This window comes from Petaurus breviceps, unplaced genomic scaffold (genome assembly GCF_028583685.1).
Source record: "Petaurus breviceps papuanus isolate PSGF00001 unplaced genomic scaffold, PetGlider_PUasm1.0 90845, whole genome shotgun sequence".
Taxonomy (NCBI): Eukaryota; Metazoa; Chordata; class Mammalia; order Diprotodontia; family Petauridae; genus Petaurus; species Petaurus breviceps.
In genome coordinates, this window is record NW_027187359.1 from 10,188,626 (window position 1) to 10,210,050 (window position 21,425).

Genomic DNA, 21,425 nt, shown 5'->3' on the forward strand with positions numbered 1-21,425 from the left:
AGGGCAGTTGGGGTTAAGTGACTTGCCCAAGGTCACAGGGCTAGTAAGTGTTAAGCGTCTGAGGCCGAATTTGAACTCAGGTTCTCTTGACTCCAGGGCCAGTGCCCTATTTACTGCACCAAGTAGCCTGCCATTCTTACTTTCAACATTTTGAAAATAGGTGAGATATTAGGCAAAAAAAAAAAATTAAAGAAACAACCTTTGTAGGATTCCTACCATGTTCTAGGCTACCCAAGGTGACAAAGTCCCTTCTCAAGAAATAACTGCTTGGCCCTAGCCAGTCACAGCACGTGCCAGGCAAGCTTTTAAAGAGACGAGATTTCTTTTCAAAGAACTAAAGGGGAATCATTTTGAACCCTGTTTCACATAGTAGGGAATCTGAGAAATCAGAGAAGGACCTTCTTAAAGCTGGAAGAATGAGACCTGACTGAACTGGAACCAGGTTCCCCAAGATCTAATCTGAGACTCAGGTGTGAGGGATGCCCCAGTGGGACACATTTAGAGCAGTACTTGGTGTCCTGCTATTAACGAAAGGCTTACCCTCCCATTCTCCATTTCTTCTAAAGCTGTTTGTTGCCTGAGGAGTGGGAAAAGAACACTGCTTTCTGGACTTGCTCACATCAGTGGGGCGGGAGGAGGGAGAGGAAGGCAGGGGGCAGGACAGGAAGGCCAGGCACCTCAGATCCTTCCTGCTCTCCGATCTCTGTGCAGTGTGGCCTCCCGAGGGGGCCCTGACACTGACTGAGCAACAGCAGAAAAGAGGCCAAAGGGAAAACTACTCTTTCTCTCTCTCTCTCTCCCTTTCTCCTAATGAAGGGAGTTTTCAGACTTCTGCAGAGAAGTGGTTGCTATGCAGCCTTGTTTATTCAGGGTGAGCAACGCTGTATGTGCAGGTGGAGTGTGAACTCCGCTTTGTTCCTCCGGCTGTGGTTACCTGTGCCTGTCCAGACCGAAAGGGGCCTCTCAGCCCTGGGTGCAAAACTGTCACCTTGGACTTGAGGCTCGGCAGTGGCATCAAACAGAGGCGTGGAGGGGGAGGAAAGAGGGGCAGAGGTGGCAAGCCTTCGGTAGCGGCCCTCGTGTGGGAGGGAGTGAAGATCCTGGCTAGGTGTGATGGAAATCAGATTACTGAAGTAAGAGGGAAATGCCCAACTCTGGGAAGCGAGGTGAGTGAGCTGTCCACCGGGTGGTCAGGGAGGCGGGGAAGGAAGGCATTGTTGGAGTTCAAGGACGTGTGACACATTATGGCAGAGGAACCCAGGGCTCCTAAGAAGGAGACCACATATCCAAGAGAACAGAAGGAAGGGCGAGAAGAACAGTTTGAGGGGAGAGGGAGGAAAGGGAAGCTGTCCTGGATCATCCCCCTTTCTTCCCTGCCGGACGTCTGTGTGGAGAGACGTTCTGCCTGCCACCCAGAAGCCAGGGGAACAGGTCCTCGCTCAGTAGCCAGCAGGGAGAAGGTGCTATCTGGGAGATGATGTTCTTGATAAAGGAGAGGAGGGCTCAGGGAGACTGGAGTGAGAATCTGTGCTCCCTCTTCTCAGTATCACTGGAGGGAGCATGCAGTCATCTGGAGTGAGGGACCCTCCCCTTGTGCTTTGGGGAATCTTTTGTTATTGCCATATTTTGTTTTTATATATAACTTTCATTTCAAAATGTCTCTCTCCTCTCCCCTCCTAGGCAAGCCATCTCTTGTAAGAAAGAATTTTTTTTCAAAAGGAAAAAAAAAAGCAACCTGACAAGACTAACCTAACACATTTACTGAGTCTGACAGGATGTTCAGTGTTCCACATGCAGAGCCCACCCACATCTGCCAACAGAGAAGGGAAACTCCTTTTCTCGTCTGTTCTTCAGGGCTAGTCTTGCTTATTATAATTACACAGTATTAAGTTTATCTTTTTGGTTGTTCTTTCTATTCATATTATTGTAGTTGTTATTGCTGCTCCTGATTCTGCTAACTTATATCTGAATCAGTCTTCGCATGTTTCTCTGAATTCCTCATATTCATTGTTCCTTATGGCCCAGCAATAGTCCAAAGCATTCATTTATCACGATTTGTGCTTAACAATTTGATGTACTCATTGATCAAATGTCTTGTCTAAAGGAAGGACATATTGGGAGAATATTTGTGAGAATATTTGCTGAGGACTATGGGCAGGCAACTCTCAATTACTGAGCATCTGATTTATGGATTGTTCAGAGCACTTGTTTTCTTTTATACCTGGGAGAAGCACTTCTCTCTTAGACCATTTGCTCTTTCATTCTTTCACCACAGGGTCAAGAGGCATGGTGAAAAGGGTTTGAAGGGTCAATTTGGAGTCCAAAGATCCAATTCAAATCCTGGTTTTGCCATTGACTGTTTAATTTCTTTAAGCCTCAGTTTTCTTACCTGTAAAATAAGAGAATTGGATTGTATGACCTGAAAAGTTCCATCCAGCACTGAACTATGATCATATAATTCTAAATATTTCTACATGATCTAACCTAGACAGATGGATGGAAGGATAGAACATGGGGTTGGTGAAGGCATTGTGATGTGAAAAGAACCCTGAACTTAGAATCATATGGTTTGGGTTCAAAGCCTTATATTGGCTGTGTGACTTTGAGTAAGTCACTTTCCTAATTTGAGTCACTATTTCCTCATTTCTAAAAGAAATCCTTTCTGGATATTGTTTGCTCATCTGTAAAAGCAGGGGGCTGACGTAGATCTTTGAGGCTTCTTCCATTTCTAAACCCCAAGGTCCACTTCTGTGATTTTGAAAGAGTGTGGTGGTAGTAGTCTTTATTGATGTTCACTGATCATAGCTCCTCAACCCTCTGTATTGTCATCGTAGGGGAAAGACCTTCCCCTCTAGTGCTCTCAAAGCTAGGGTTCTTAACCTAGTCTTAGTGAATTTGCCTTTTAAATATTTCAATAGCTGTATTTCAGTGTCATCCGTTTGCTTTGTATTCCTAGGCATTTTATTTTAATAAATGCATCTAAATAAATGCTTTTAAAAACATTCTTGTGAGAAGGGTTCATAGGCTTTAGAAGATTGTGCCAAAGGGTTCCATGACACAAAACAGGTTAAGAGCCCTTTCCTTAATGGCCATCCTCAGCCTTTTTGGACTGCCTACAAAGCTCAGTGGAGGAAATGCTCCTGGGGTTTAGGGCCAATTCTGCACAGCTTGCATCCTGTCAAATTCTATGGGGGCCCTGTTACCCAGAGACAACCTTTGGGAGGGAATTAAAGGGTGGTAATATTGGGGCGGAGAGAAGAGACCCTTATGCAAGAGGGTTGGATCCTGATTCCATTCCTTTTTTCCTGTCCTGTCCTGTCCTCCAATTTCCCTCCCCCTCTCCCTGTCCCTCTCCCTGTCCCTTTCCCTCTTCCTCTTGCTCTCCCTCTCTCTGTCCTCTCCCCTCTCCCTCTTCTCTCACTTCTTCCTCTCTTCTCAATCTTTTGCAGTCTGGCTTCTGACCTCATCTCTAGATTAAAAACCATTGTCTCCAAATTATTAATGATTTCTCAGTCAGTCAATAAGTCAACAAACATTTACTAAAGGCTTACTATATGACAAGCACTGTGCTGGGAATTCAAATAGAAATAGAAAGAATCACAGTCCTTGCCCTCAAGGAGTCTCCATTCTAATGGGGGAAGAAATTACTTAAAAGGTAACTGGAGAGGTGAAAGGGGTGGAAGAAGGTGGGGAGGAGGGTGACAGTAGAGAAAGTGCTACGGAAATGAGTCAGCAATGCAGCCTGGGGACAAGGTCTTTGGCCTGGGCTTCCTCTGTAAATTGACCTCAGGGGTAGAGAATACTTCCTATGAGAGAAGCAGTCCAGGAGTGGAGTGAGCTTCCAAGAGGTTTCTATGTCAGAATAGAGAAAAGTCCTGTGGAGGACAGAGCAGGACCTGGAAAGAGAGCAGAAGACAGACTGCCAAATCTGATGGCTTTCCTTATTGCCTATTCTGCAGTGTTCCACACAGACGACCCTTTCCTCCTGAATATTCCCTCTTTTGTGGGCTTTGGTGACATTGCCCTGTCTCCCATTCTTCTCAGTTTTTTTTTTTTTGCTATTTATTTGTGATGATTTTTTGCTAGCTCATCATTTATAATATCTCTATTCCCTTAATTGGGGTGTTTCCTAGGGCTCCATCCTGGGCTTTTTTCTTTTTTCTCTCTATACTCTCTTGTTTGTTGACATCATCAATTTAACCATCATCGCATGCAGATAATTTCCAGAACTATGTAGTATATCCAAGGTCTTTTTCCTGAGTTCCAGTCCCACATTATGCATTACCTACTATATATTATAAGACATTTCAAACTGGCTATTCCATAGTCATCTCAAACTCAACATATCCAGGACAGAACTCGTTATCTTTCCTCCTCCAGCCCCAAATGACTAAACACCAGCCACCCCTTTTCCAAACTTCCAGGGTCTGTTCCAGTGATCTAGCCGCCCATCCTTGGTGTTATCTTCCACTCTCCACTCTCTTTCACCCCATCAGTTGCTAAATCTTGGTATTTCTAATTCCACAACAATTCTTGAATGTCTCCCCTTCTCTCCACTCATTTGGCCATTATCTACTCGAGGCCCTTATTCCCTCTGTCCTGCACTGCAGCTAGCCTCCTGATTGGTCTCCCGGCCTCAAGTCATCTCCCACACCATCCTCCATAAAGCTGCCAAAGTCAGCTTTCTGACCTCATCCCTCCTCTACTCAAAAAACAAAAACAAAGCCCTGCATTGGCTCCTATGATCCCTAGGATCAAATGTAAACCCTTTTGTGTGGCATTTAATGCCCTGCACAGCCTGGTCCTAACCTTATTTTTCAGGTTTATTTCCTATTTTTCCCCTTCACACACTCTAGGCCATGGTCAGACTGGCCTTCTCACTGCTGCTCACACAAGACCCTCCATCACTCATCTCTGTACCCCCAGGAATGCTCCTCCTCAGCACCTCCACCCCTTCTATAAGATGAAGCTTAAACACCACATTTTTTTTTTTGCATGGAGTCTTTCCTGATAACTCCCTCCCTCACTGCTGAGAGAGACAGAGAGACAGAGACAGAGACAGAGACAAGGATGGAGACAGAGACAGAGACAGAGAGGAGGAGGAGGAGGAGAGGGGAGAAGAGGGAAAAAGCAAGAAAATGGGATATTACTCAGTCCTAGTTGCCTGTTAACTGTGTTGCTCCCTACCCAGAGAAAGGTAGACTTGTTGTGAGGCATCCACTGCAGGGACTCTGAGGGGGCTGGCCCCCATCTGTAGGCCTGGCCATAGCTGAGTCTGGTCATCTGGAGCCTCAGCCTTCTCTTTCCCCTTGTCTAAGGTCTATCTAGCTATTTTCCCACTTGGACCCTGTTCCCAGTCCTTTTCTCATCATCTTATCACCCACCATCTTTACTCCCACCCACTACCAAGTTCCCCCCTTGCCTTTTTCCTTTGCTGAATACAAGTACTGTCAATGGCCCTTTACCTCTCTCCTTTTCCCTCATCCTCCATTGCAGAAAATTTACTGTCTTTGGACAAAGCCTCATTCACCTTGTGTGTTACAAATTTTACTACATAGGGTCTCCAACTTAGAGTGATCAGAATAACCTTTCATCCGAAAGTTACTCAATAAAATAGAGAAAGAGACCACAAGGACCTGAAGGCTGTTATGTTGTGCCTAGGCTAAAAAGGGAGCTAAATGTTTTAGCAGACTGTGACTGATTAAATCTCCAGAGAAAAAAGTGTTAAGGGGGTGAGGGTAGGTGACTAGAGAAAAGATCATGTTAGTCAGGGGATGGCAAAACCCTTGGAAGGATTCAGCTATGCCCCTGTCTATCAGGGAGGAGGAAGCACAGAAACACCCATTGGTTTTGTTAATGCATAGTAGATAGGACACTGGACTTGGAGTCAGGAAGGCCTGGTTTCAGACTCTTCTCAGGTTTTTATTAGCCATATGACTCTGGGTAAGTCACTTAACAGAAACTGTGCCTCAGTTTTCTCATCTATAAAGTATTTTTGTGTGTGGATTTGATGGTGTCTAGTCCTTTCTAGCACTAAAACTATGATCTGATGATTCTTGAAGGAAGCTAAGGATTATAAGAGTCAGAAAGGTGAGTAGGGAATTTGCTCCAGGTTAGGGGGAGACAGCTTATGCAAAAGCATGGAAGTAGGAGATGGAATTCCCAGTTCAAAGAATAGAAGACCAGTTTGGCTAAAGTAGAGAGTTCACAAAAGTGAGCAAAGTAAAATGATCTTGGAAAGGTAATCTGGAGCCAGATTTTGAAGGCTTTTAAAATGCTAAATTAAAGAATTTGAATTTTATCTTAGAAGCAATGGGGAACCCCTAAAGATTCTTGAACAGGGGAGTAAGATGATCAGGCCTATACTTTAGGAATTCTACTTCAACAAGGATTTATTAAACACCTGCTATGTGCTAGATGCCAGTGGTACAGATGAAAAGAAAAAAGAAAAAAATCATCCCTGCTTTCAAGCAAGTTACAAATTCTACTAGAGAAGTAGCCCTTACTAAATACATGCATAGTAAATACAGAGTAATTAGGAAAGGGGTGCTCACAACTGGGGAGCTCAGGCAAGACCTTTTGTAGGATACTGCCCTCAAGCTGCTCCTTGAAGGAAGTTAGGGATTGGAAAGGCAGAGTTCAGGAGGCAAGGTGACTTGGCAGCTCATTGGAAGATGGAGCAGAGGGGAAGGAGACTTTATATATGCAGGGAGATCATTAGAAAGTTATAAGGACAGTCCAGAGAAGTGACAAAGGCCTGAAATGGTTGATAGCTGTGGCTGTGTGAATGGATGTGCTCCCTCAGAATTCACCTACTCTACTTTGAAAACATTTCCAAGTTTAATTACTTGGTTTCTCAGGCCATAGCACACCAGAAGTAGCAAATAAGAAGGCTGGAGGGGGTCGACGGCAATGAGCATGGGGCAGAAGGATTTTTAGAGGCAAAAACAATTGACAGTAGTAAGAATGGGTAGATTAGCGATGAGGATGGAGACACAGAAAACTCTAGAAAGCACATATAAGCATTCAAAAAGCATAGCAGTCTGGGGTCTTTTAATGTTGGATCAGAAGTCGAGGGCTTCACTGTACTATAACCCAGAACTAAATTGATGATACTTTAATGATGATCCTGAATCATCAAGAAAAGGTTTACAAGTCTCTTCCCAAAGGGCTCTATAAAGTTTGTCAAGGGGAGTACTGTGAAATAAAACTGGAAAGGTGGGATGAAGATAGATTATGCAGGGATTTAAATACTAATCTGAGGAATTTGTATTTTATCCTGGGGCATTTGGGAGCCATTGAAGATTCTTGAGCTGGGGAGGCAAACGGTCAGCCTTGTGTTTTAATAATATAATTTCTGCAATTGTACAGAGAATGTTTTGGAGAAGAGAGAAAGAAGATTCAGGGAGATAAATTTGGGGTCAATAGCAACAGTCCAGGCAAAGTCACAGACTCAGATTTAGGTCTGTAAGGGACCTTCCAGACCATTGAGTCCAACCCCCTTATTTTATAGATGAGTTGTGGTTGTGGTTGTGGCTTGTCCTTTGTTCTTGCAGAGGACCATGACATCAGGGAGATGATGACATGACTTGCAATTGAATTGCATTTGAGTGAGAGAGGGCTATGCAGTCACCAGCCTCACTTTCTCCTCCAGAGCCACCTGGGTCCAGGGGCCAGATATCAGTCAGGATGACTGGAGATGGCCCAGGGTGCAGTGGGAGGCCTTTAGATGAGTAACCTGAAGTGCAGAGGGGTTAACTGACTTGCCCAGAGTCATGCACCTCACATGTTTCTGAGGCAAGATCTGAACGAACCTAGTTCTTCTGGACAGTAAGTCTGATATCCTACTTGGTGGTCCATGCTGCCTTTCCACAGGAGGTGACAAGGGTCTGAACTGGAGCCAAGTGAATGGATAGAGAAGTGGATCTGAAAGCTGCGGAGGGGAGAATCAACAAGATTTGGTTCCTGTGGGAGTTGAGGGAAAAGGAAATACTTGGAGGAGAGCTCTGAGGTTGTGACCCCGGTGAGCCCACATCTGTCTCAGCTTCCCTCATCATATAATGTTACACGATAAGCACTGTGGTGATATCTTATCTCTTCTAAACTCCCCGGGGCAGATTGTGTAGTGGGTGTTCTTCAGCATGTCTTTGGAAGGGAACTGACTTGAATCTCTTGAGGGCCACAGATGTAGAAGTATCCTTTGAATGGTGTCTGAATTGCAGGGCAGACAGACGGGGTCTTGGATGGATTTCAGTAATGAAGGACATGTGGGTGGCTGGCACCAGTCAGTAACCATTGCCAGGTACTAAGTGCTAAGCACTGCGTATACAAAAAGGGGCAAAAGATAGTCTGTACTTTCAAGGAGAATAAGGCGTAAGAAGACTGGAAAGGCAGGAGGGGGCCGTATTATGAAGGGCTTTGGACACCAAACAAAGGGTTTTGTGTTTCATCCAGAATGGGATAGGGAGCCACTAGATTTACTGAGAGGTGGGAGGGGAGGGGATGAAACCTGTGCTTTAGGAAAGTCAGCTTGGTGGCTGAATGGAGGAGGCACTGTATTGGGCAGATACTTGAGGTGGGCCAACCCACCAACAGGCTATTGCAATAATCCAGGTGTGAGGTAGCAGTGTCAGAGGAGAGAAGGCGGCATGTTCAAGAGATGAAATCAGCAGAATGAAGTCGACAGGCCTTGGCAACAGCTTGGCTATGAAGGTGGAGAGAGAATGAGGGATCCAAGGTGACTCCCAGTTTGCAAGCCTGGGGTCTAGGAGGATGGTGTTGCCCTCTAGAGTAATAGGCAAGGTGGAAGGGGGGGAGGTTTTAGGGGGAAAGATTATGAGTTCTGTTTGAGACAGCAATCAGATGATAGGAGGTCAAATAGGCAGCCACTTTGATAGCAGGGCCATGCCCATCCTGCCTTCCTTCCATCCTCTTTCTTCATTCTTTTTCCTCTCTCCCTTTTTGCTCTATAATTCACCGCTCCTTTGCCTTCCTCCTTTGTACTGCCCCCTGTTTGGATTCCATATTCCCAGATCTTGGGGGCCCGCTCTCATCAGGGCAGGGTTCCCAGACGTGGGCCCCCTGCTTCCTCTGGAATGTGCATGGGCCAGGACAAACAGACTTGGCTCCTTGGCTTTTGTCTGTGTTCTCCTTGAAATATGAAACCCCTCTTAATTTCTGTGGTGTTGGTCATTATGGAATCCCAATACTTACCCGCCTCTCACTCCCTGGCCTGAAAACAGCCTCCAGAGAGTTAGGAGATCCCAGAGAACTAGGTTAGGCTCTGGGGGCAGAGCTCTGATGGCCTGGACACCATTCGATTGCAGTCTCTTTAACAGCCGAGACTGCCATTTTAAATGTGGGGTTAAGTCCACAGCATCCTGTGCAGATGGATGCTTATTGACCACCACTCTAAGATGTTAGCTCTTTCACCTTTAAAACCTCATAAACATTGTATAAATGTGATGTGAAAAAGCAGAAGGAATTTTTCGATGCCGCAGTCCTGTTACAAGGAATCCATGAGCTGTGGATTAAAATTTTATAAAGCAAATCTGCCTGTTATTTTGTTTATAATGCCAGGCTATTAAAAGTCAGAAGCAAGTAGAGCATGGAATTTAATCCCCTACTAGTAATCTCTGTAACCTTGGATAGACCCCTCCTCTCTGTGCCTCAGTTTCCTCATTTGTAAAATGCTCGACCTTTTCTACTTCATAAAGTCATTGTGAAGGTCAAATAAGACAATGTGATCAATCAATAAACATTTCTTAAGCACCTATTATGTTCCAGGCAGTATGATACTGGAATTAAAAAAAAATCAGTCCTTGCCTTCAAGTAGCTTACATTTCTCTCAGGGAAGACAACATGTCCACATGTAGGTTTATTCAAAATCAATACAGTTTTGGGGGCCTGGGGGGAGGCAATCAGGGTTAAGTGACTTATTCAGGGTCACACAGTTAGTAAGTATCTGAGCCCAGATTTGAACTTGATCCTCCTGACTCCAGGACCAGTGCTCTACCCACCACCTAGCTGTCCCTAAATACAGTTTTAATAGCTTAAAATTGCACTAAGACTTTTGAGACACTTCATATGAGGTAATCTGGGGAGAAGTGTTGGAGGGACCATGACAAGTCTCTTGTAGAAAGACAGATTAGAACTAAGAGCTTCTAAGAGGTTAGGTTCGGGAGGGCATTCTTGGCAGGCCTCAGGGACAGCCTGCCCAGAGGAATGGAGGTGTCAGGGTGAGAGGTGCAAGAAGTCCTGCTTGTCCCAATGAATTGTTTGGGAAGGGAGAGTGAGGGATGATGATCCTGGACACTTAAGTTGGAACCAGGTCGTGAAGGGCTTTAAATGCCTTTCTAAGTTAAAAGTGCTGTAGAAATAAATATGAGCTACTCTCACCATCTTGAAGCCCCCAGCCTTTCTTTGTCCTCACCAAAGTCCTCAGACCCTTATTTTTTCCCCTCCAAAGTTCTCTCAACCAGCTGTTTTTGTTTGTTTTTAGGGGATTATGGTGGCTTCAGGCCAGCCATATCAGGTTAGGCCGGGCCTCTCTGGAAAACTACTGTTTGGTCTTTCCCTAGGTACCTTGTTACTTCCCTTTTGGGGGTTCTTGGCAGCCCAGAGGGAGGAGAGGTGTTTGTGAGATGGAATGCTGCTTCTCCCTCCTCTGACACTCGTGTGTGTGTGTGTGTGTGTGTGTGTGTGTGTGTGTCTGAATTTCAGGCACCTTCATCAGCCTGTGGGTGGCAAGATGCCTGTCTTACTGATGCCAGGAAAAGTCAGAGTTTATTCCTTCCCCTGATAAAGCCAGGATTGTTGGCATTCTGTGGAGTGAGGTCAGGCAAAGGGGGTGGAAGAGGGGGATGGCCAAGGGGCAGATGGGATAGGAAGCAGGCTGCAGTCCCCACTGGGGTTTGGGGCAGTCAAGCCCAGAGGACTGGCTGACAGTGTGTTTGACCAGAGCTGTTGCTAGGAGGCCTGTCTGCCCCTGGGTTTGAGTGGGGAGTGGGAATGAGGTGTGACTGGGGCGTCGGGAGGAGGGGACAAGGAGAGTGGCTGGTGCAGAGCAGTCAGGGACCGAAAGCAGCAGGCATGCTTTTCATTGCTTCTAAAGGGTCAATCTTCCTGGGAGAGAGGTTTCAGAACCTAGCAAAAATGAATTGGTAATGAGCCTCTTCCTCCTCCCAATTAATTTCTTTTACTTAAGAAGGAGGGGTGCCAGCTCCTGTTGTGCTGTTTAATGGGGAAGAGTCCTTCCCTCTAGATCAGAACATGGGGGTTGTCTTAATCCTGATTTCACCAAATTTGCTGCTGTTGCTATTGCTGCTGCTGCTGTAAGGAGAATTAAATCCGCTGGCAACAAGCAGCCCAGGTCTGACCCAGGATGGAGGCAGCAAACTTTGGAATCCTGGGTGGGAAGGACCTGGCTCAATGAAAAGGGGTCTGGATTAGAAGTGAGAGGACATGGGTTGAATCCTGACTCCAACACTTTGCTACCTCTGTGACACTCCCCTCTCTGGGACTCAGTTTCTCCATCTGTATAATGAAGCAGTTAGATTAAATAGGCCCTGGGATCCCTTCCCGGTCTAAGCCTACGCCCTATCACCTCAGGCCTGGTCTACTGCAATAGTCTGCTGGTTGGTGGGCTTGCCTCGAGCCTCCCCACTCCTGCGCATCCCTCCATTCTCAGCAGCCAGAAATGATGGTCCTAACACTCAAGTCTGACCAGTCACCCTTCTGCTCAATTCCAGTTGCTCCCTATGACCTTCAGGATTAAAAACAAAATCCTCTGTTTGGGGTCTAAAGATCTTTATAACCTGCCCCCCTTCCTTTCTCCTGCCTTACACTTCCTCACGTGTCTGCGGTTAGTCGCACTGGCTTCCTTGCTCCTCCTAGAACAAGACCCTCCCTGTCTGCTCCTGGCATCGTTACCCTCTGTCCCGCCTCCTAGAAAGGCTCTCCCTCCTTCTCTCTCCAGCCCCCTTCAATACCGCTGGCTCCAGGCAGCCTTTCCCAACACCCCCCACTCCAGTGTCTGCTCTCTGCCAATCACCTGCAGTCTATCCCGTATGTGGCTCGTTTCTAGGTATCTGTGTGGGTGCTGTCTTCTCCAGTAGAGGGCGAGCTTCCTGAGGGCCACGGCTGTCTTTTACCTTTCTGTATATCCCCAGCACAGTGCCCGGCATATAGTAGGCACTTAATTAATGCTTATTGGCTGACTAGTCCTGTAAGTGCCACTGGCATAGCTGTGTGACTCATGAATAGAGCACAGGCTCTGGAGTCAGGAAGTTTAGTCCTGTTGTGTCTGACTCTTCAGACCCTATTTGGGGTTTTCTAGGCAAAAGATACTAGAGTGGTTTGCCATTTCCTTCTCCAGATCATTTTACTGATGAAGAAACTGTGGCAAATAAGGTTAAGTGACTTGCCCAAGGTCACACAGCTAGGAAGTATCTGAGGCTAGATTAGAACTCAGATCTTTCTGACTCCAGGCCTAGAGCTCTATCCACTGAGCCACCTAGCTGCCTCAGAATCAGGAAAACCTGAGTTAAGATTCTTCCTCAGACACATACCAGTTGTATGACCTTGGGCTAGTCATTTAACCTCTGTTTACCTCAGTTTCCTCAACTGTAAAATGATGATCATAATAACACCTACCTCACAGGGTTGTTGTTAGGATTTCACGAGATACTATATGTAAAGAACTTGACATCTAGGTGCTTAATCAATGATTGTTTCTTTTCTTCCACTGATGGGACTTCAACTTCCAGTCAACTCAACAAACATTCATTAAGTGCCTGATAATACCATTCATTAAGGCCTGAAGGGTACTGTGCTGGTCTCTGGGAGGCACAAACATAAAAAACTTAGGTGCTTTCTCTTGGTTCCAAACATGAGGAGGAAGGAGGTGTCAAGATAATTGTGTTGTGTGGCTGAAAGAAGAGACAACATAGGGAAGTGTGTAGGTAGGTGTGTAGAGTGTGTAGCCCTGGAGTTAAGAAGGCCCGGACGAGGCACTTTGCCTTTGACCACAAGGGGCACCTGACCTTCATTGGCAGAGGGAATGTCCTCATCTGGAGTTTCCTGCACGGGGCTGGCCTACACTCCAAGCAGCTGAAAGAGCAGTGGAGTTGGAGTCAGAAGACTTGGGTGACATCTTGGTTTGGGGATTAGCTGAAATTACACCATTCTGTACTCCCTATGTGGCCCTCGATAAGTCATTTCCCTTCTCTGGGCCTCAGTTTCCTCGTGTGTAAAATGAAGGGGTCTGTCTGATCTTGAAGATGCCTCATCCTATGATCCTCCGCCAGGCTGCATTCAGACGCCAGTCTGGAGGCTCCTTTGAGGTGGATGTGGGCTTCCCTGGCAGAGCTTCATTGGATCATGGGGCTGTAGAGTTAGAAGGAACCTTCAGTGTCATCTAGTCCGAGGAAACTGAGGCCTGGAGGGGCTAAGTTAGAAGATCAGCCCAGGGTGGGTGATGTTAGTGAGCTATTGGCCTCAGTTTCTTTATCTGTCAAATGAGTTGGAGAAGGACATGGCAACCCCTCCAGTATCTCTGCCAAGAAAACCCCAAATGGAGTCACAGAGTCAGACAGAACTGAAGTGTCTGAACGACAACAACCAGAAGGGAGTAGAATCCAGCCCCACTGACTCCAATTCTTGGGCTTGGGTCTGGAGGGAGAGTGGTGGAGGCAGATATTAGCTACAGAGGGGCTGTTGTGACCACTTTACTTAATTACTACTACTACTACTACTTCTAACCATACACATTTATATAATGCTTGAATGTGGCAAAGTGCTTTCCTAAGGGCAACACTATGAGATGGGTAGTGCAAGTATCATTATCCCAGTTTTACAGATGGGTAAACTGAGACTCAGAGAGAAGTGACTTGTCCAAGGCCACACAAGTATTATCCCAGCATAGCTGGGATTTGAATGCAGAACCCTTTCCATGGTACCATGCTGCCTCCCTTTACTTCATTTCAGTTCTCTGGTCTTCAATTTTCTCATCTGTAAAATGAGAGGGTTAGGTAAGATGAACCCTTCCTGCTCTGAAGTCAGCAGTCATGATTCTCCATGACAGGGGGCAGAATGATCCCTCAACTCCCTTCCTGTGCTTCTAAATTGCCTGCATTACAGAAAAGTCTCAAGGCTTCTTCTGGAGAGTTACATACAAGGACTATGATTTCCAAACCTTTCCTTGGGTGCTTGCAATAACAGGAACAATAATAATAGCTAGCATTTATACAGTGCTCGAAGGTTTGCATGGTCTTTTACAAACATAATCTCATTTTATTCTCACAACAACCTTGGGAGGTAGGTAATGTCCTGTATCAAATAGACCTGTCTCATCAGTGTGGGTACTTCACAAAAAGGTACAGAATGCAATCCATATGCAGACTTGGAGATTATGACATTCCATGATTTATAATCATGTATCCTCACTGAAAGAATATATAGATGTTAAAATAATTTTTGTTTTAAGGAGAAACTAGGGTCCTTAAAAAAGCTCACTCTTCTCCTCTTATTCAATTCAGACTCCTTGCATGAGGCCTGTATAAAATATGTTACTGATGATCAGTCCTGTAGGTTGTATATCCAGCCACCTGGATAACGTGACCCATAAGCCTTCTTCATTCACTGAGTTTTCCTCTGTGTCTAGGCCAGATTCTCAAGTGATTCTGTGTCTCATTTAGGAGGCTCTACAGTGTTCTGAAGCTTGATGCATCAGTACAATGTCATCTACCAATGAGAGCCCCTGGAGGACCTCACCATTTAAAGAGAACTCCTCTTCCATTTAGACTCTGTACTGGACATCCTCCATGACAGCGGTAAACATCTTTGGGTGAGCATGCATCTTGTTATTTTATCCCTTTTTTGAAATTAATATTCAGAAAATTGCATTATCTTATTTACATCTTTCATGCCTTCTTGTGTGATTGACATACACATTGGAGACACCTTGTTGACTTTTGCATGAGGTTTGACATATGCATGAGACATCTTGTTGGAGAAGAGCATTTAAGGCCACATTTTGTTCTACTGAATCAAATGAGGTTTTTTGTTTGTTTTTTTAAAAATCATCAACAACCAATAAGCATAGTGGAATGTTGTATTATGTAAACTTTTCAACCAACTGTGTGACTGATATAGAATATAAAATGTAGATGTGGCCCGTTCCTGCTTATTAGCCGTGAAACCCTGCCTATTCCCTTCTTATATATGTCCCCAATATTTTTGTGAAAATTACTCTCATAAAATTTTTATAGAGTTAGGAGAGATAGCATAAGGGTCACTAGTTATTAATATTCTTATACATCTTTTTTTTAAAAAATCAATTTTATTTTATTTTCAGTTCTAAATTATCTTCCTCCCTCCTCTCCTCCCCTCCTTATTGAGAAGGCAAGAAAAATGAAACCTCTTACAAATAGGTATAGTTGAGCCAAAAAATCTTCACATTGGTCATGCCTTCTCCTCTACCCCCCCCCCAAAAAAAAACCCAACCCAAGAAAGAAAAGAAAAAATGTGTTTCAATCTGTACTCGGAGTTCATCACCTCCCCATCTGGAGGTCGAGAACATGTTTCATCCTGAGTATTTTGGATTTTTGGTGGGCTCAATGCCTTTTTTAAGGGAGAAATGAATTTGTTAACTACAATCTTCACAGATCTTTTCTAATTTTTGTCTGCTCATTGTGCTTCTGGTTTTATCTATAAATACTCATAGAATGAACTGGCTCAATGGAGTCTCTTTCTAAGCTTTCTTTAAATGTATTTCTTACTCTAGACTCATTGTTTTTTGAGGTGATGTTCTTCATAAGATTTTTTTTTTTTGCCTTTTGGAGGGCAATTGGGGTTAAGTAACTTGCCCAAAGTTACACGGCTGGTATTTTTTTTTTTGTGTGTGTGTGTGTGTGTTAAGTGTCTGAGGCCAGAACCGAACTCAGGACCTCCTGACTCCGGGACCAGTGCTTTACTCACTGCGCCACCCAGCCACCCCCTCTTCATGACATTTAACCATTTTCCTTCCAAGTTCAGGGTATGAGGCAGTATTGCCCTTGCTTAGTTCTCATATCTCTGATCAAATGTTCGTTAGCAATCTCTAAACTCTTCTTATTTTCATCATTATGTAGGTTTGACTTCCTAGCAAATGCTGATAGCTTCAATGTTCCTCAAAGACTGATTCCAGCCCATCTTTCCAGACTGATTCCTTTTTGCTGCCCGCTGCAAGTAAAGCACTTTGCCCAGTACATGGCACATTTTGTTCAGTTGTTTTTAATTGTGTCTGACTCTTCATGACCCCATTTGGGGTCTTCTTGGCAAAGATACTGGAGTGGCTTGCCATTCCCTTCTCTAACTCATTAAATAGATGAGGAAACTGAGGCAGAGTTAAGTGACTTACCCAGGGTCACACAGCTAGTAAGTACCTGAGGCTAGATTTGAGCTCAGAAGATGAGTTGAGCACCTAGCTGCTCACCTGGCACATAGGTGCTTAATAAACGCCAGTTCTGTTTTTACTCCTTCTTCCCTCTCTACATTCTAGCCAAACTGGCCTCCTTGCTGTTCCCAGTACATGAGATTTCACCTCCCACCTGTGTGTCTTCTCAAAGCCAGGTCTCCCACATTTCATCGCATGCTTGGAGTACTCTCCCTTCTCCCTTCCACTTCTTGGAATTCCTGAGCTTCCTTTAAGGCTTATCTCAAGTCCTCCATTTTTCTTTTAGTGTTCCCCCATTACTCCTCCTTCCCCTGAAATGATTTTGTATTTCTTTTACATATTTTACATTTTTTTTCATCTGTATTCATTTTGTTTTCTCCCAGTAGAATGTGAGCTTGAGGTCAGGGACTGTTTCATTTTGGTCTTTGTATACTCAACACTTCAAACTTTTGCACAGGACTGAGCACATAATAGGTACTTAATAAATACTTTTTATGTGAATTTTTGAATTCAATGTGCTTATTGAAGAAATCCCCCCTTGATTATTATTGTTATTATTTTGCTTTTTGAGTATAGCTGACAGTGACTGCTGCTGGAGGACAGGGCTGTGTGTGGTTGATGTGTTTGAGTACCTAAGTACCTACTCATTGCTCAGCATCAAAAATGGTGGGCCCCATTACTGTGGCAAGAGCTCCTGCCTGACCTTACCAGTGCCACGGGACTGAAAACTATCTGGTTTGATTCATCTGCTACTAGACCTGAGCTGTTCTTCCAGGCTTAACCCAGGTTCTGAGTTACATGACTTTGAAGAGCTCCCCAAAGAGCTGAATGTGTCTAGCAATTTGGAGCTGAACTTGTTTCACACACAGGCTTCCTTTTTCCGGCCCATGGCCATTGGCAGAAGGTCAGTCCTCAGGCCCCTTTGCACCATGGGACATAGTGGGGCTGGCAAGCTCAGAGCCCCATACCAAGGAAGGATTTGGTTCTTTTTATGTAAACAGAGTTTTTTTTTTCTTCTCTCCAGTCTAGGACACCAGATGTCCCAGGTTAGAAACCTCAGTGACCACCCAGGCCCTGGTGGTCCGATGCCCAACAAGTAGCTTCTTTTGGCCAAAAGGCCTTTGTAGAGTCCTATACTCCTTGAGACATGGCCACACACGATGACTTCACCACAGGTAACACATTCTGAAGGGGGAGGGGCCTCCCAGGGGCAATAAGTGGTCTTCTTCTTCCCCTTGGGTCTGGGTGGGCTGGGTGGGCTGGCTATGAGGGTAAGTTCTTAGCTGGGGCCAAGCCCCTCTTTCTTCCATCACAACCCCAGAGTGGAAGAAGCTAAGTTATATCCTGGGAAGGAAACTGGCCTATAAGTCAGGGGGGCTGTTGGCGGGGAGCTGGGTGGCACTGAACAATCCTTTTCTCCTCTCTGGGCCTTAGGGGATTGGACTGGATGATTTCTTAGCTCGGTCCAGCTCTAGCATCCATGTGGCTTTGTGGGATGGGTATGGAGACCTAGAATATGGGAAGGTGCTATGATACAGAAGGCATGACCTTTTGATACAGGTGATTCAATCAAAGATGTGTGTCAATCAGCAAGCATTTATTAATGGACCAGGCACTGCGCGGGGGGCTGTGGTGCGTACAAAGAAAGAAGTGAAATAACCCCTGTGTCCCTAAGATCGATTCTGTGGGTGAAGAAGAGATAACAAGTACACAAACTGAGAACATACAAGATACATAAAAACAAATCAAGGCAAATTTCATCTAATCAACCTACTTCCTATGAGGTTGGGGCTCCTTTTTGTGATGCTGAGAGTTTACAGGCACAGGGCCATTTTTGGAGTCTTCTCACTAGTTGGGTCTGGCTTTCAGAGTGGGGCCTGAACCTTGGCCCACTGCCCAGTGGGGAGAGTGCCAAGCCCTCTCCATTTTTCTTTCTTTAGTCACTATCCCCACAGGTGTTAAAACACACGTCTTTGTTTCCAGCCAAGTTCCGGATTCCTGTAGCAATATACTGTGGCAGCGTCCCCCGATCCAGTGCCAGCTCTGGATTCCACACCTTCCGTGGTCACAATAGAAGCATCCACTCAAGCCTGCAGGACCATGGAGGCCGATGGACAGGAGAGGGTGAGGTCTCTAACCGGGTGAATTAGAGTGAAATAAAACGTTTTCCAGAGTGTATGAAGAGAGTGTGTGTATATGCATGTACACTTACACACATCTGTAGGTGACTATATACATGCACACACATGCATGTGTATAATGATTGTCAAATATGTTCACGTGTGTATTCATAATATGCATATACATGTGTGTGTATATGTATTTATACATACACATACACTCAAGCATCAATTATCTGCTATCATCTGGGTCCAGCCACCTAGATTTTTCCTCTGGGCACTGCCTACCCAGCCTCACCTACTGTGGTACTGAGGCTTGTTTAGATCAGGCATGGAGGAGGAAGCAAGGGTGTGTGAGTGTATGAACGCCTTCTTTAAGCATCTAAAATGTTTATTGATACCTTTGTTTCTCAGTCACTTTCATTTATGAATATATGAGACATCCAGAATCAGTTCCGAGTTCAAATGTGGCTTCAGACACTTACTAGCTGTGTCACCCTGGGCAAGTCTCTGTGGGCCTCATTTTCCCCCTGTATTAAAGGAGGAGAGCAATAGCATTTACCTCCCGAAGTTGTGAGGATAAAATGAGATCATATTCGTTAAACATTTTTGCAAACCTTAAAGTGCTATATAAGAGCTAGCTGTTATTGTTGCTATTACCCTCTCCCTTTCCAAACATAGCAAGCTACCTTTTGTAAGGAAGGTTTAAAAAGAAAGGGAAGATTGGTTTAGCAAAACTAATCAACAGATTAATCAAGTCTAACAGTATATGCAACATTCCATTTATTCTCCCACCCTTACAAAGAAGGGAGGGAGGCACATTTTCTGATCTCTTCTCTGAGGCCAAGATTGCTAATTATAATTATTCAGCATTTGGTTTCTTTTTTTTTTCTTTATTACTATCTAACAACAATTACATTGTTTTAGTTATTGTATATATATATACATACACATGTATGTTTATCTATACACATCTATACATATGTATACGTGTATCTGTTGTGTAACTTTTTTATTTTAAAAATTCTGCTTCAATCTGCATTCTAAAACTAAATTTAGAGGTCATTTTTAGATTATCTTCAGTTTTGCAGCAGCAGCAGCAGGTAGAACATTCGTTTGCTCCTGATACTTTACTGGGCTTGGCCCAAGGTAACACAGGCATTCTTCTTTGCCCACAGCCTCCCCCCAGTCCCTGCTGAAAGCCCAGCAGGGGAAGCAGTCACCTGTGTGGGGCAGGAATGGAGACCTGACCAGCCTCAAGACCAGTCTTGCCTCAAAGGGTTGGCAGTCCAGGAATGGCCATTCAAAGAATGTGGACGCTATCTCTTCAGGGTCCCACCCTCTCCTGCCAAGCAGCATCCGGGAGATGGAGGCCAGCAATGCAGCCTTGGAGACCACCCAAATAAAGGACAAGCTAAAGAAGAGAAGACTGTCTGAGGGGCTCTCTGCTTCTCCCCGAGGTGAGCCCAGTGATTTTCTTTTTAGTAGAGTGAAAATCAGGAATCAGAGAGTCAGGTTTTAGACCTAGCTCTGCTGCTAAGGTGAGTCTGGACAACTTATTTCCCTTCTCCAGGCCCTGACTTACCTTATCTGTAAAACACGGGTATGTGTGGGTTAGGGTTAGGTGGTCTCTAAGGTCTCTTTTAGCTCTGATAGCTTGAGGTCAAAGGCCTTCCAGGCCTCCTGGGGAAGACATACCCAGTGAAGAGAGGAAAACAGAGCTCACTTTGATGGACAGAGACCCCATAAGCCCCAGGAATCCTGGGATCTGGAAAGAGTAACAGTGGACAGAAGGGGTTGGCCGCGTAGGGACTCTGCTTTTGTTTTCCCTGTAAAAGTCACACTGATGACAGTGGCCAGGGCTCAAGTGTCCTGACTTAGGCCTGGCTGGAATTCTGGGGGAGCAGCAGAGTGGGTAGAGCCCAGGGATCACATGGTCATGAGATTTTAGAGATCACTTACTCCATTTTTATTATATAAATGAGGAAACTGAGGCCCAGAGAAGTTAAATTATTTGTCCAAGGTCACTTAGGGTATCTTCAAACCCAAATCTTCTGTCTCCAAAACCAGCACTCTTTTATTTAAACCACACTGCTGATGTAAGTAAAAGGGCTTTGAGTTCTCTGAAAGAAAGGGCCTGTCCAGACCCAGGGGGTTCTTGGGTTCTTGTTGGTGCTGACCATCCTAGGAGTGAGTTTCTGTTCTCCTCTCCTCACTGGGTATGTCTTCCGCAGGAAAACGGCCCATCCCTCCTGATGTGGGGATGTCCCTTTGTACCGTCTGTATATCTCGTACACGCAGCTGTGGGCCCGCGGTTTCTCAGGTCCCTGAGTCCTTTTGGCACCGTGTCTTTTGCCTTTTTTTGTATCCCCAGAGCTTAGCACAGTGCCTGGCACATGGTAAGCATTTAACAAATGCTTGTTGACAGACAGACTGACTGACTCTGGGTCTAACAGATCAGACTTTTGTTCTGTGTCTGCGTGAGTTCAAGTGACAACATTCAAATGGCTAGCAGGCCAAGGAAAATCAAATCCCTTGCCCTAAACTTTCCATGGAGGAAACTTGCTGTGTAGCTGACCAGGCTCAGTCCACCCACTCAACAAGCAGATGCAACAAGCTCTCATGTGCTATATACTGGAAATGAAAAGACAAAAACGAACCAGTCCCTGCCTTCAAAAACTTACATTCTACTAAGTCAGTTGTGGGATTGAGTGCTGTCTCTCTTGTGCTCTCTCCCTCTCCATATCCCTCTCTCTCTGTCTCTGTCTCTCTCCATATCTCTCTCTCTCTGTCTCTCAATCTCTCTCTCTGTCTCTCTCCATCTCTCTCTCTCTGTCTCTCCATCTCTCTCTCTCTCCATCTCTCTCTCT

The 21,425-nt window shown here is 45.1% G+C and overlaps 1 protein-coding gene across 1 annotated transcript in view; it reads left to right on the forward strand.

The window, feature by feature from the left end:
* The first annotated feature begins 678 nt into the window (after nt 1–678).
* Nucleotides 679–21,425, forward strand: part of TOGARAM2 (TOG array regulator of axonemal microtubules 2) — a 106,959-nt gene continuing 86,212 nt past the window's right edge. Inside the window, exons 1-5 of the mRNA XM_069071812.1 lie at nt 679–1,166; nt 14,697–14,845; nt 17,460–17,610; nt 18,419–18,559; nt 19,734–20,015. Of these exons, the coding sequence (XP_068927913.1) occupies nt 17,583–17,610; nt 18,419–18,559; nt 19,734–20,015 (451 nt within the window). The 5' untranslated portion in view covers nt 679–1,166; nt 14,697–14,845; nt 17,460–17,582. The remainder of the gene's footprint in view (nt 1,167–14,696; nt 14,846–17,459; nt 17,611–18,418; nt 18,560–19,733; nt 20,016–21,425) is intronic.